Below are 15,433 nucleotides of genomic sequence, written 5' to 3'. Positions count from 1 at the left end.
TAGAAGCTTTCGACTTCCTGGTCATCATGACTGGATGTAGGGCCGTAGACCTGTACAACCTTCATTTTGTACCTCTTATTAAGTGTGACAACAAGACCTGCCACCCTCTTGTTAATGCTATAGAATTCCTGTGTGTTACCAGCTATATTCTTATTAATCAGGAATCTGACTCCTAGTTCTCGTCTCTCCGCTAAGCCCCGAAGCACAGGACATGCCCGCTTTTTAGCACTGTATATGCTTCTTTTGGCCTCCTAACTTCACTGAGCCGTATTATATCCTATTTACTGCCCTCTAATTCCTCCAATATCACTGCTAGACTCGCCTCACTAGATAACGTTCTAGCTTTAAACATTGCCAGGTTCATATTCCAATGGCAGCCTGTCCAAAGCCAGGGATTCTTAGCAACCGCCGCTGTGGTCAGTTGCTTCGCAGCTGCTGGGGACTGAGGGCCGGGGTTTGATTTTTGTGTTCATATAGGAGGTAGTGGCCAAGTACTGCACCAGGGTGGCCAATCCTGCTCTGGTGAGGGAGTGCGTTACCGGTTCTTGTCACTGGGATCAGGCCACACTCCTGGCCTGTTTATGCAATTTTATCAACACACGGATTTTTTTTTTTTTTTTTTTGAATCCGGTGGAAAATTGCGCAGCACCGGGATGCGAACCACGGACCCCTTGCACGCGAGGTGGGTGTTCTACCTCTACGCCACCGCTGCACCGTATAGCTATCCTTCGTATAGCTGTCCACTAATTTGCTATTGCAATCGATGTTTTGTCATTCGGGTGAAACTGAAACATTTTTTCATAGGCTTTAATTTACATTCATTTGTCATTTCTTTAATTCAGTTAATAAGTGCAAGTAATTTCCCCTATGCTGTTCTTTGCTTGTCAGCTTCTTATGATATGACTAATAAAAATTGGGCCCTCGGTTTCCTTTCTTCTCATTTATGTTGTGTCAAGAATCTTAGTCCAAGTGTGGTGACTGTCGTGTGCAGCGTCTCGACTCAAGCAAATGCATGCAGCTGTATGACAGTACCTGCTTTCCTATTTTTGCTCATGCCACATCAACTAATTAGTTGGGATTATATTATGAATAAAAAAATTGGAAAGTTAGAATGGCTCTGCACAAGGCTTGACTGGTAATAAAATCACCTCCAATGCCTCTTGAAGAGGCACTGCAGTGCTGCAGTTGACCTGACGAGGGAAAGGCCGAGACCCTCCTTGAAAATTTGGAGGGGGGTCTGGGCCCCTTGGGCTCTCCTGATTTATGCACTGACTACCCGATGTCGGCCCAATGCTGGGATTGCACACAAAGCGCCTGAATGCTGCAATTCACAAAACAGCACCGCTTCGGCCAGGGCCACCTCTGTCAGTACAAGTTTCGTCCGGGTCGACAGGACCGTTCAAAATGATAGCACCTCAAGGAAAGAGGGAATAGCAACAAAAGCAGCGCGTATTTTGTGAAGCTTGAAGATCGGGCCGGTTAGCCGCCTGCAGGTACACAGATGGTGTGGGACACGCAACGAGAAACTTGATGTCGTGTCTACAGCTGTCAGTTTAACCTGCCCGCGTGGCCTTGGGACTGTTCACATGATGAGCCACCCGTATAAACATACTAGTGACAAGCATTCCGTGTCAACTTGAACCCGTTACCACATCGGCCGGCAGAAATTTTCGATTAAGCCATTAGGCCTAGTCGTTCTCGTAAAAACGAAGCGAAGAAACTTCCCTGTGAAGACGCTGTAATGTGTAGTGCTGAAAATGGAGCTCCTGTGGTGCCGCTCCTTCAGCTTACGCTGCGAGTATGCTGCATGTGCCACGCAGGCCTGTGACTAGCTGTGGATTTACAGGGTGGGCGCAAAGGTGTCATGACCTGGTTGCATGCATTGGCGCAGACGGCTGATGAGTGGGAAATGAGGGGGGGAAGTGTCGCGTGAACTTGCTGTGGCCCTGCATGTTTTAGAATCTTTGACAGGTGGCAAATCAAGCCAAACCTGACGGTGAAATGATGCATACAGTGCCTGCTCTTTACTTTTGGTGCCAGCTACTAGAGTCACATGATGCGTGGCCCTTTCGTCTGTGGCGTAGGTTGACCTAACCCACCTGCCGTAAAGTTGTGATAGCCTTTCTGCGTTTTAGAGAAAAGCTGGAAAGCAAAACTTTCTATGCAATAAATAAACTATTGCCACAAAACACAGGTCCATTATTAAATTGAGAACCTCAAAACTATTCTGTACTACAGAACGTCACTAATTCATTAGTTTCAGAGGAAGCAAAGCACTTGACTCTATTCAACAGAAATTCTATCAACAAAAAAATTTTTTCTCACACCTTCATATACTAGAACTGAGCTGTAATGAGTGCTCGCATACTAATTCGGGGTTCCCTTTGATAAGAGTAGACAGTACTGTAAATCTTGATTTATATGTACAGTGCTCAGCGAATGAAATGCGATACTCAGACAATGTGGCGGCCAGTACTTTCTTGTGCCACCTTTGGGCGCTGGTGACACTGAAATCATACATTTTTATGTCACATGAAAGCGAGAATCTATTTGATGCATCGTAACTCCATTCGGCCACTTCAGCGGTCACTGGTGGTGCAAAACGTACCGGCCGCCATGCTGTCTGAGTATTGCGTTTCAATCGCTGAGCACTGTACCTAAGTTACTGATAACTTGCTAAATTCTTGCAACGCATTCCTAGGAGACTCCTGAGCACGTGCAGCACCACATTTTCTTGTCTGAAATTAGTGAGCATTAAATTTTGTTAAACATTTTCTGATGTTTGGCTTCTTTTTCTTGATTCCATTTGGTATTCTATTCTAAATGTACTATTCGGTATTCGCACACCCCTAGTCATAACAAAATCTGGCTACGGAGTGTCGGTGCTGAAAGGGAAAGGAATGTGAAGCCATGAAAAAGAAAAGAATGTAAGCCGCCGCTGTTGCTGCTGTGGTGTTCGCGGGTTCTCGAAAGCAAGAAGCGATAAAAAGGCTGTGTAGTACTTTACTGGGCGGCAGCTAGAATGCCGTCTGGCTGTGCTTATGCAGATGCTCGCTTTCTATAGAGCCTCTGCTGACGTCACTAGGCGCATCATTTATCACTTCGGTAACAAACTACGACGGTTCGTATAACTTCCTCCACCTCCACCGCAATTTGAAGAGTCAGGATAGCTGGTATCAGTCAGATGGAATCCCAGCTCGTTGAGGGTACCACCTTGTAGGGCTGTTTCCATTGACTACGGGTGCAGGTCTAGTTTTAGAGACAGGCTGATGCTGGCGGAGGAACTGCAAGGACTGGATAAGAGATTTCGGCCTCCTCTTTCACCGCAAATGAGGACACCACTGTCGCAGCAGAGGCTCGTAGCAAATGGTCTTTGTATCGCCTCCACGTACAAGGTCCGTTGGGTGTCCGCACCTTGGCCTTGTATGACACTGGCCGCCTCCACTGCAAGATAGTTGCGTTGAGCCCTCTTGGTCCACTCTTGAAATTGCACACCAAAACTTGTCTGTTAGCTTGAAACACAGTATGATCGGTACTTCGCCGCATCATTTGCTTGAACTGACTTGTGCTGACCGCATGTGATAAAGTGGGCTTCAGTGCATCCAAACGAGTATGCATCTGGCGACCAAACAAAAGATAAGACGGTGTCTCAAGAGTCGTCACATGCGGCATGTTCCGATATGCCATCAAGAATTTGGACAATGTTTCAAGATGTTCTGTTGTAGGGCCTTTGCGTAAGGCATTCTTTATCGTCTTCACGAACCTTTCAGCCAGTCCATTGCTGCTGGGGTGATAAGCAGAAGTAAAAACTTGCCAAATGGCATGCTCTTTCATAAACGCCTGGAGCTCTGACGATGTGAGCTGTGTGCCGTGATCACTAACAGCTGTCTCCGATGTGCTGTATCGAGTGAACAAATCGCGTAACTTTGCTATTGCAAACTTTGCATGCTGTGGTTGCTTGTGCGGACGCACATGTCATGATGTACACGTCTGGCCATTTTGAATGCACTTCTACAACTAGCAGCATACGATTACGGAATGGACCTGCAAAGTTAATATGTACACGTGGCCATGGTTACGTAGGCCACGACCACAAGTGCCTTTTGCGGCATGTTGAGCTGCTGCATGCATGACATGCACTGTCTTACTTGATTGTCGAGATCCTTTTCGACGGATGGCCAACATACGTAGCTTTGGGCGAGTTCCTTGCTCCACATGATACCTGGGTATGCCTGGTGTATCTACTCCAAGACTGATGTTGCAGCTTTGGCGGCACAACCACTCGTATTCCATGCATCAGGCACCCTTCGTGGAAAGTCAGTTCACTGCGTCTGGCAAAGTAGGGTTGTAACACTTTGTCATCAACATGTGAACACCACCCTTTCCTGGTGAAGTCCAAGACAAGGCTGAAAACAGGATCACGGGCGGTGTAGTGCTCAATCTCTTTGCTTGTAACAAGAAGAAATGCTAAGCGAAGGGTATAAAATGTCTCGCACAAGCTGTCCTTTCCCTCACTTGTCTCTAACAGCAGTCACAAAAGACAGTTTGCATCCACGTTGTCAACTGACTTTCGGTAGACAAAGTCGTACTTGTAAGCTGAAAGCGTTACAGCCCACCGTTGCAGTCTAGCGGCAGTTATGGACTCCCGGCCATAGCTGCCGCTAGACTTATGCGGCAGGCTATAGCTGCTGCTAGGCTTATGGTCTGTGATTAACATAAATTCTTTACCATAAATATAAAAATGAAATTTCTTGATGTTGAAGTAGGACGTTCTTGAGGGCTAGTTGGTTCATACTTGAAGGTGGGTTAAAACTGCGCAAAAACGAGGATGGCAAAAGAAACGCACAACACGCCACGAGCGCTGTGGTGTGTTGTATGTTTCTTTCACTGTCCTCGTTTTTCGCGCAGTTTTAACCTACCTTGATGCCGAAGATTAAGGCAAGTGCCTCCTTTTCAATCTGGCTATAGTTTTCTTCTGCCTTTGATAGTGTCCTAGAAGCGTAAGCAATTGCACTTGCCATGCCGTCTTTCATAACATGTGATAACAGGCCGCCGAGACCGTACGCAGACACATTGCAGGACAGCTGCAGCGGGTGCGCCGGGTGATAGTGCTCAAGAACTTCGGCTGATGGCAGCACTGCTTTGATAGCTTGAATTGTGTCCTCGCAGTTTCGGTCCCAGGACTGAGAGATGTCCTTCTGCAACAATCTATAGAAGGGTATAGCAGGCGCTGCCAGTTGCGGTGTGAACTTGCCATAGTAGTTAATGAGTCCAAGTAGCCAACGCAGCTGTGCTATGTTAGCAGGTGCTGGGGCTTTCAGAAGAGCTTGAATTATTTAATTTGTTGGTTCAACACCCACCTTACTGATAGCATGCACAAGATACTGAAGGCTTTCCTTGAAAAGCTTGCATTTCTGGCTCTTGAATTGGACTCCTTTCCACACCAGTGTTTGAAGCACTGCTTCAGGATTCCTGAGGTGCTCTTCAGCAGTAGCTTCTGTCACAAGATTATCGTCTGGATAACATGTCACTCCTGGCAGACCTTTCAAGATGTTATCCATAATGCACTGGAACCACCCCAGTGCCGAGGCGATTTCGAAGGGCAGTCTCTTTCAGCAAACAGTCCTTTGTGCGTATTCAACGTGAGCAGCTTTTTTTATTATTCCGACATTTCCACCTTTTGGTATGCCCTGTTTATATCCAGCTTCAAAAAGTACCACCCTCCAGCAAGTGCAGCTAGTGTCTCATCCAGCCTAGGTAGAGGGTACTGCTCTATGTCTAGAAGAGTTAAACCTTTACTTATAATCTCCACACACACGTACTGACCTGCTCTTCTTAACAACCGGTACAATCGGTGTGGTAAACTCGCTAGTGGAAACTTGGGTAATGACGCCCATCCCCTGTAGCTTTCGCAGCTCTTCCTCCACTGTTGAATGTAATGCGTAATACATGTTTCGAGCTTTAAGGAACTTTGGACAGTTTTCCTTTAGAAACGAGCTAGCTTACTCACCTTCTATCTTACCAAGGATGTCATATCAAAATTGGTGCTATATTTGTCCAGAAGTCCACTCAGTTGCGTGCCGTGGTCCTCTTGGCTTGCGTCAGGGTGCGAATAGTGGCATAGCTTGGGTAAACCGCAGGTTTCATCCCAGTCCAAACAAAATGTTTCGAGCCACTCGCGACCTTGTAGAGCTGGTCCGCCATAGTCTACAACGTACACGTACAATGGAAGGTCACCGGCTTAGTCCTTGTACCGTACGGCAGCTTTGATGATGTTGCGAGGCTGAACAGCTTCTCCTGTGTACATTTTCAGTCACTGTTCTGTTTGTTACAGTTTCAAAGGCAGTCTACATACCGTTGTCATACAGTCATGCATTCGTTGTCACACCGTTGTTGTGATCTCATCGTGGTAGTTCCATCATCCTAACTCCAGCTTCGTCATTTGACCCTCGACAAGCCGTCGTCGTCACGCCATCTTTGTCATACAGGCTTAGTGATCAGTTGTTGTCACGTCACTGTCGTCATACACTCGTTGTCATGTCATTACCATGACATTGTCGACATTATGTCTTCATACAGTAATAATTCTTTGCGTACCATCATTGTGATGCTGTTGCGGTTGTTTCATTGATGTTCTAACTTCATCATATGACTCTTCTCATATTTTCGTTGTCACACTATCGTCATCACACAGTCGTCATCAGGTTGTCATCATCACACTGTCATTTTACCATCGTCATAACTTTAGTAACATCATCCCATTGCCGTTGTCATTGTACCACCTTTGTTGTTCCATCGATGTCAATTCTTTGTCATTCTGTCATAATTATGCCACCACTGCCATGTGATCATCGTCATTGCGTCGTCTAACTGTCGCTATTATGCATCCATCGTCATATTGCCATTGTCATGCTGTCGTGGTTATGCCATCCTAATCATTCCAGCTTTTTCATGCAGTTGTGACCGTTAAGCCACTGTTGTCGTATCATCGTCATCATTTAAAAGGCCCCTCACCAGGTCTGGCCATTTTGAGCTGACAAGCGCAGTGCATACAGTGCACACTAATGATTGTGTCTGTGAAGTATTACATCCCTACGCACTGTGGAAAGAGTTTAAATTTCAGACCAAACACCATTTGCCCTTTTCGCGGGCGCCACGTGCCCAGCCGGAGAGTCAACGTATATTGGTCTTGTGTGCCTATGTACGTCGCAGTGCTGTGACGTCACTCATAGTGACATGGGACTTGGAGAATTACCCAAGGCAACATCAGTTATTTGTTCAATCTGTTGCTTCAAGGACGGATTAAAGTTTAGAGAAATAATAAAACGTACAAGCTGAATTTCTGCGTGTTTTTGTTTTACTTTGTACCATAGAAAGAGAGATCCACAGTTGCTGATGGATTTTTCGGACACCAAAAATTCGGACTTGATGGATATTCTGGACTTAATAAATGCATGGTCAGGGTTCCCATAGAGCTAATGCATTTGCACGGCCAATCTTTTGGACGAATTTGGGTCCCAACGTTCGAATTTCCCTACTAAATCACTCATTCCAAGCCACGCTACCTGATCTTAGAAGTCGGAATGTTGGATATTCTGCTGGCTTGGCTTCCAGTGGCTCGCTCTATAGCCTCCAAGATTGGAAGGCGTACGCTATCCTCTAGTCTCGGAGGCCATGCTAGCTCTTCCTTGGCTGACAAAATGCCTTAGGCGACACTTTTTTCTTCTTTTCTTTTTTTTTTTTCCGGTCAGCACTATCATCATGATCACTTGGTGTGGATTTAAAAAAAAATTATTTATTGGAATACCCTCAGGGCCCGAGAAAGGCATCCCAGAGGGGTTGGGTGGACTGTTTATACCATTGTAATAATGGAAGCAACATTGTTATATGTGAAATAAAATAGAAAACGAATAATTAACTGAGTAGGTTATTCTAACAGAGTTCAATAACAGAGGCCTTAATGACAATACCATGCGCAACACTATTGTGCATGTATAACAGAAACCGGAATTAAAAAATAGCAGTGCAGGTTATTCTGAGAAGTGTTCAACGACGGCGGCCTTGAATAACTGCATCTTCAATGCTGGTGATGGTGCTGGGAAGGTGGTTCCATTCTGAACTATATTCTGAAGGTATAAATGTATTCTGAAGGTATAAATGAATCCTGAAACAGGCTAGTATGGCAAAAAGGAATGGCGACTATGTTGGTTATCAGTGCGAGATGACAAATACGATGGTTGTGGTAAAAGTTCGCATTTCAATGACTGGTTCAAGAAAAAAAAATTTATGAAAGACAGTTTTGGTAAGTTTTTGTCACCATTCTGCACGTGGTGCATCCGCAAAGCAAGTGTGCCTTGGAGGCGTCGCATCCTTGTGCGTATGTTTGTGTGGCTTTTTATTTGTGTGCTCAATGCCGCCTCTTGCACCTTCGCAAGAGCCAAATGGTGCAAAGAAATGTGGCTCTTTTCTTAGCTCTTCATGGTCATCTCTGTCGGCGGAGATCGCCAACACGGTGACTCTCTGTGCAACTGTGTACGGAGACCACGGAAACATTACTCTTGTGCAAATCCAAGCTGATCTGATCACCTCCAAGCGTGGTACAAGGCAGGGCATTATTAGAGATTTTTTTCAAGCTGTTCTAAGCTTAATACATTTTATTGACTGAATAAATTTTTCTATTTTTCAGTCCCCATGAGGTGTGGAAAATTGCTGGGCCACTGTACTTGCTTTTCGTCAGCTTGTTCCCACGTTGTGCAGTTGCCCATGCAAAGAAGGAAATCGTCTCATTTTATACCATTTTCCAGTGCTGCAATACTGCTCTTTCATCTCTCATGCCTGCCTCATTAATTGTGATTATGCCATTGATCAGGGTTTCTCGTGCAGAGTGTGCAAAACGAAACAAACACAACAACTGGCACGTGAGGCAGTCACCGGAAAAGTGCCACTTAGCAATAACGTGTGTGAGAGAGAGAGAGGATGATGGATATCACACTGATCTAATGGGCCGTGCGGATGTTGGGAGAGATGGAGTCGGGAGATGCAGGCAAGCACAGCAAACAGATTTTAATTTAACCAAACTCGAAATGGAAAAGTCAAAACTCAGTTGGCAAAAAATAAAACTCCACACTTGCATAGCTAAAACAATGTCTTTATCCTCGCCTACGTGCGTCCTTAGCACGTTTCGCGCACAAGTCCGGCAACCCTGGCCTATGGCTGCGCATTAACAAAAAGAAACGCTCTTACAAGGTTCCATTGTCACACGTCACTCCAAGTCCGATATGCGTCGGCTTTTGATCCCAGTCGGTGCTCCTGCCGACTTGCAAGCTTTGTTGTCGTGGCATCGACCGGCCAGCTCCTCCGTCTCGGATGTCAGTGCCCCGAACTATGTCGGTGACGTCGCACTCCGGCCTTTCTGGTTAGGCCTACCGCCGCTACCTCTCCAGGTGCCGATGAGAAGCCACGGAAACTACCGTTCATGCTCTATATAGCCGAAGTATAGTATCTCATATATAGCCGAACCAGTGGAAGTCTCAGGTTGACTACCACAGATGGTAAATAAACTTGACTTGAGACATGTGGTGTGTTGCTACATTGCTCGAACGCTAATCGCCTTACCACTGGGAGTTATGAGATGAGTTATGCTGTAACTTTCTTTTCCAGGATTTTGCCTTTCGTTTCCTTTCAACACAGATACCCACTAGCCAAATTTCCTAGAAAACACATAACCTCACAGTGCAAGGGTTGCTCATTGTTTTATCCAATTTCTTGCTAACACCGTTGTTGTTATAAGTGCTCTGCACAAATTTGATGCTGAGTGCTGGTGTGCTAGGATTGGAAGAAGTATGTAGCTCTTGTGGAGTGCCCATCATGCACTTGTCCGTCTTTGCAGATTGGCATCAACCCTGGCCTTTTTGCTGCTTTCAAAGGTCACCACTATGCTGGTCCTGGGAACCATTTTTGTGAGTGCTTCTTTAAATACTTGACTCTTGCTGTTTGACCTGCGATACTTGACCTGCGAGGTACGAGGCAGAACTTGAAGTACCTTTCATAAGACCTCAGAGGGGCATGGGTAGAAGGTCAACATATTTATCAGCCAAGTGTATTTGTATTGCTAAAGATAACAAGAGACGATGTCGTCTGTAGCTCGGAGTGCAAAGTTATTCCAATGAAAATAATTTGACTATAATGCCTGAAAGTTGCCAAGGTTTTTCTTTATCTTGTTGGGTTTCCGCATTCGAGTGGGAAGCAGACCCTGGTTCTGCAAACATGTTGAGCCCACTCTGTGATTGCATGCGCCCATGTTGCATGAGCTGACCAAGCAGCAGAAGAAAGGATGATATAAAAGGGGAATTTAATGCTCTTTAGATACTAGCTAGCTGAAACACCAGCTCCTCAATAAGCCATGCTGAGGAACGAACACAGTTTCACTCGCGACCTAGGGTTACCAAGCCAGTTATCAGCCATGTCAAACACTGAGGCCTAGGTTGTTCACGGGTGTGGTCCCATCACCTGAAGCACGTACAGGCAGTCATGTTTGCAGATATCAGTGCCGTGCTCTGAAGCCAGATGGAAAGCCTATTGTGGTTTAGTCTGTCGAAATGAGTTAATCGTTACAACAGTGTGACAAGACAAGGCAAGAAATGGAACAGATATGGCCACAGACTTGCACGAGTTTACTGAAAAAAAGAAAAAGAAAAAGGAAACAGATTTTATTTGGTATATAGCCAGAGTGTTGTGTTATTATCACGACTACAAAGATACAAGTGTACGCAAACGACGGCACGATTCGCATACATGTTTTACATGTGGAACATAAATATAAACATAAATAGACATACATATTTCCTGTCTGAAAGATTAAGTGAAGGGTGGCTAATAAACCCCTCTTCCCTCCTCCTGATATTGAGTGCCTTGATGTTTGTACACCCTATGAATATTCTTTCTCTTGACAGAACTACTGCGTTCATGAAATCTGGCTTGCGCCTTCTGTGTCGGCAGTGTACTGGCCACTGTAGTCTCGATGTCCCTGAAAGAGCACTCGTGCTCTTTTAATCTGAGATTACTCAATCTCCTACTTCCACTCATGTATGATTTCCTACATGTTAAGGGCAACTGATGCACCACTCCTGCTTTGCCTGGTCAGCAAAGTTGCCAGGCCACGCAAACACATGCCATATTTCCTCTCTTTGCCACCTAATTATGCAGCACCTGCCGTTGAAACCACCATTTCGTCTTAACTGTGCCTTCTTGTTGTTCACCGGCATGTCAAGCTTCGTGTGCGGTGCAATGCTTTTCTATTTCCTCATTCTCATGCAAAGCACCCAGCCCAGTGGCATGCATGTTGTATCAGTTCAAGTGATATTTGTTCAGACAGAAGCACATCACCACGACTGCTGGAGAGTGCGTTGCATGAGAAATAGAAAAATAGAAAACGCCTGTGTCGACCAAAACGTGCTGGCAAACAAGAGGACAGATCTCTGACCTAGTGCTGCTCTGGACACCAGCTGATACACTTGAAGTGCCACGGGAAGACTGTTTGGCACGTGCTCATGCAGTCTGTAAACTTGTACCGTCAGCTGTACACTGCACTTGCTTTGCTGCAACGCATGTGCATCTTCTTTTTCTTACCTGATAAGGGTGCAAACTTTTAAAAGTTTGGTTGCTATAGAAAGCAGTCATCGCCCTGCAGTTTTTACATATCTTCTTTCTTTATTTATTTATATATTTACTTATTTCACAATACTGCCTATCTTGCATGAACTCATAGTAGGAAGGACATGTATATAAGTATTGCAGTACAGAAATTATGTAAGAGAAAAAGAAAGAGAACTTATATGAAAAAAAGTTTAAACACTTAAAAGGCCACAGTAGAGATATATCATTTATAACGCACACATGTAACATGGAACTCAGTGCTACTGAAGATATATATTTGTGATAATCTTAACGTCTGTCTAGCATGCTTGTGCAACTACATGTAGCAAATGAAGCCAGCGTCGCAGCTTAAGTGAACGCGAACCTATCATCATGTATGCGAAAAACACAAAAAAGCAAAGCACAAATACAAAGCAAGAAGTAAAAAGGACAAGAAAAAAACACCTAAATGCTGCCGTGTGCACAGGTACATTCTTCTTCGGGCAATGCAAAAGGCCATGTACATAAGGGATCACCCTAGTGACTGCAGTGATATCCATTGGATATCCTTGGGATGGGCTGAATTTATCTAACCAGACTTACTTTACATGATCGTTTGGCTGCACTTTCTGCATCCAGTGGACATCCTTTGCACGTGTGCGAGGGACATCATGGGTGTGGATGTGTCAGAGCCTTTTGCACAGTATGAGTTTGCAGCAAATGATGTACGACAGATGCCCAAGCAGCAAGATATTGCATGCACACGTATGAGCATGTCAATGCAGTGTACTCTTTATTCTTCTAGGCCAAGCTTCCTAATAAGTGGTGTATTCCACAAACTGAACTTCAGTATAGCAAACATTTGGGCCAGTTATTTTAGCACAGTTCAAATTCTGGAGGACCAGCGCTCAGACGAAATGCACAGAAAAGAGCGGCACACGCAGTGCACTGACTAGCTACTGTATGAGTTTATTGCTCCTGGCTTTAAAGTTTGTACATTTGAAAAAAAAAAAAAGAACAATGGAAAAAAGGAGTTGAAACACAGATAAGACCTATCTCAATAGGTACAATACAGTTAAACCTCGATATAACGAAGTCAGTTATAGTTCTGTTGAAATTCGACCTTTTATGCAAATAAGTACAGTCGCTGATAAATTTTTCTTGCACGAAAAGGGGCAACAGAATTTTCCGAATTATAAGGCAATCAAAAAAAGCAAATTTGAATGAGAAAACAATTCATTTTAATAAATTTGGTAGGCGGGGCGAATGATATGGTTTCATGCCGCGTACATCGATGGTATTTTCTCGGTGGTGTGAATTGTGACGCGGCTGATAGCGTCACCTGCACTGGGACGACGCTAACAAGGAAAAGCACCAGCAGTGGGGAGCAAATGCTTCCTCTGTCTCTCGTTCCAATGGATCACCGAAATTTTGAAATTACGCAACCTGCAGTACTAAACGCATGGTAAGACAGCTTACATGGTGCCACGCTGTCTCGGCATGCCCACTTTTTGCACACGTGGCAGATAACCTCTAAAGCAGGTTGCACGGCTGTGTATGCACTCACTCACGCTTACAGCCATGCGCAGCCACGGCCCAGACCTGCCCCAACTTACCCCCCCCCCCCCCTTGAGCTTGATCGCATTACTACGAGCTCGTTCCCCTCCTTCTCCTTCCCTTTGCTTGCACGGGAAAGCATCACCCATGAAGCCACCATCTTCCTTGTCTTACCCTTGCCCGCTTTCACCCGCACCTAAAATACACAGTGCGCCGGGCGCAATAAGATCTTGTCGCACTTGGTCTTTATACAGAACACGATGCGGCTCCACTTCCGCGGTCGCTCTTGTCACGCCACATGTGATTTGAGAGGTGCGTTTGCAAGCAGCCACTTGTAGTTCAATCATTTGGCCATCCGTGTTCACAGAAGTTTCCATTTATTGTCTCAGCATTCCTTTGCTGTGGAAGCAAAATTTCATTATATTGAAATCGCACACAAACACACTTTGTTATATTGCAGTTCTAAATACATGGTGTTCTATGGCCAAGAGGTTATGAAAAGTTAAGTACTTTGTTATGTGGAGAATTTCATTCTATTGAAGTTTGTTATATCAAGGTTTAACAGTATCTCCATTTTGGGCAGCAGCACTGATGTTGTTCTGACACATGTCTCCTTTCTTGTGTATCAAAAAGGCTTCAACTATTTCCCAGGCACACTACATACGGTAATTTCACACAATCTGACCCGATTTGTTGTGTCAAAATCTGGGTGACACTTACACGTGCTAGAATGCATGGCGAGATTGCTATCTATCGAACTCTTCAAAGCATTTCTGTGTTCCCTCAGATGGTCATTGGCCTGTCCAGCCGATGTAATATTGGCTACAGGACAGGGGAATCAAGTAGACAACTGTGTGGTGCAAGGTCTGTTGATTGAATACAAGGCACTGAAAGAAAATCAAACTAAGCAGAAGCACTTGACAATTTCGATAAGAGAAGCATTGCAGTAATCTCATATGTCCATAAGGTGTCACATAAGGCAAAATAGACAGTTACTGAGGCAGGAGTCATGCTTCTCTTTAATATTCATAACCAGCTGTAGAATCTGTGTAGATTGGTTAAATAAGAAAAAAAGAGCAACCATAGAATGCAAGAAATACCATGCAAAAAGGTATATCGAACGCCACAGCAAAGTTGTCAATTTGATTCCACTGTCTTGTGGGTGATGTTTACATCAGCCAGGTCAGGTCATTGTATCAGTGACCATCTGAGGGAATTCTTTGAAGGGTTCAATGTGTAGCCATCTTGCCATGCACTATAGCAAGTGTCATCTGGATTTCAACAGGTGTCAGATTGTGTAAAATTACCATTAGGAGTGCACTTGGAAGATATTTGAAGCTTTTCTGATACACAAGAAAGGAGACGTGCATCAGCACGCAATCAGTGCTGCTGTACAAAAAGGAGATATTATATCTGTCGTGATAGGTCTGATCTATGTTCCCCCTCCCCCCTTTCTTTCTGTTGTTTTTTGCAAATGCATAAACTTCAAAGCAAGAAGCATTAAGTTCATACGATTACTAGTCAGCGCAATATGTGTGTTGCTCTTTTCTGTGTATTTCATCTGAGAACTGGCTTACAGAATTTCATCAAAAAATTGAAGCTTTAAAAATAAATTGCATCACACAATACACAACACATAATGTACACATGATCAGCTTTGGATCATAATTAGAGGATAAGAGAAAAGATAATTCTGTCTCAAGGAAAACAAAGCTTCTGGGAGGGCAACTATTCATGTGTGGGCCGTCCAGATCTTTGGGACATCCTTAGTAGGATATTCAAAACTGGATGACCAGCGGATGCCCTATGCTTCTCCATAAGGTGCAGATATTGGGGCATGGCCTGGATGCCTCCTGGATGATGTGTTTCTACTGGGGCAGTGCTGGGCATGTATCTTAGTGTGTATTAACACTATTGTTCAGTTTTTTTCTGCTGATTGCAAATATCTAATTAGATTTTGTATATCTGCATTATAACAAACAATAGAAAGTTGTTAATACAGAAATTCAGTCGATTTCTTACTTTTCAACTTTTGAAAACTTTTCAAAAACTTCACTTAGCCAAAATCAAAAACAATATATATGGTGAGAATGCCAGATAGTAACTCTAGCCGGTGATGCTAATTATATTGTTCTCAGTGCACTTAGAGCATGAAAAAACAGATGTAAACTTGATCGCAACATTTTTGCTAAGTTTGACTTATAATTTGTGAAAATTAATAAATAGTATCACTGGCTAGATA

At 44.3% G+C, this 15,433-nt stretch overlaps 1 protein-coding gene across 3 annotated transcripts in view; it reads left to right on the top strand.

Annotated features, from left to right (window-relative positions):
- Tdg (Thymine DNA glycosylase) overlaps positions 1-15,433 on the top strand; it is a 285,426-nt gene that overhangs the window by 171,735 nt on the left and 98,258 nt on the right. For all 3 annotated transcript variants that reach the window (XM_072284404.1, XM_050174625.3, XM_050174627.3), the window contains one exon: positions 9,890-9,959. In XM_072284404.1, the coding sequence (XP_072140505.1) occupies positions 9,890-9,959 (70 nt within the window). The remainder of the gene's footprint in view (positions 1-9,889; positions 9,960-15,433) is intronic.

Source organism: Dermacentor andersoni, chromosome 9 (assembly GCF_023375885.2).
Source record: "Dermacentor andersoni chromosome 9, qqDerAnde1_hic_scaffold, whole genome shotgun sequence".
NCBI classification, from domain to species: domain Eukaryota; kingdom Metazoa; phylum Arthropoda; class Arachnida; order Ixodida; family Ixodidae; genus Dermacentor; species Dermacentor andersoni.
The sequence above is the reverse complement of the archived record's forward strand: the minus strand, read 5'-3'. Positions and strand labels throughout refer to the sequence as shown.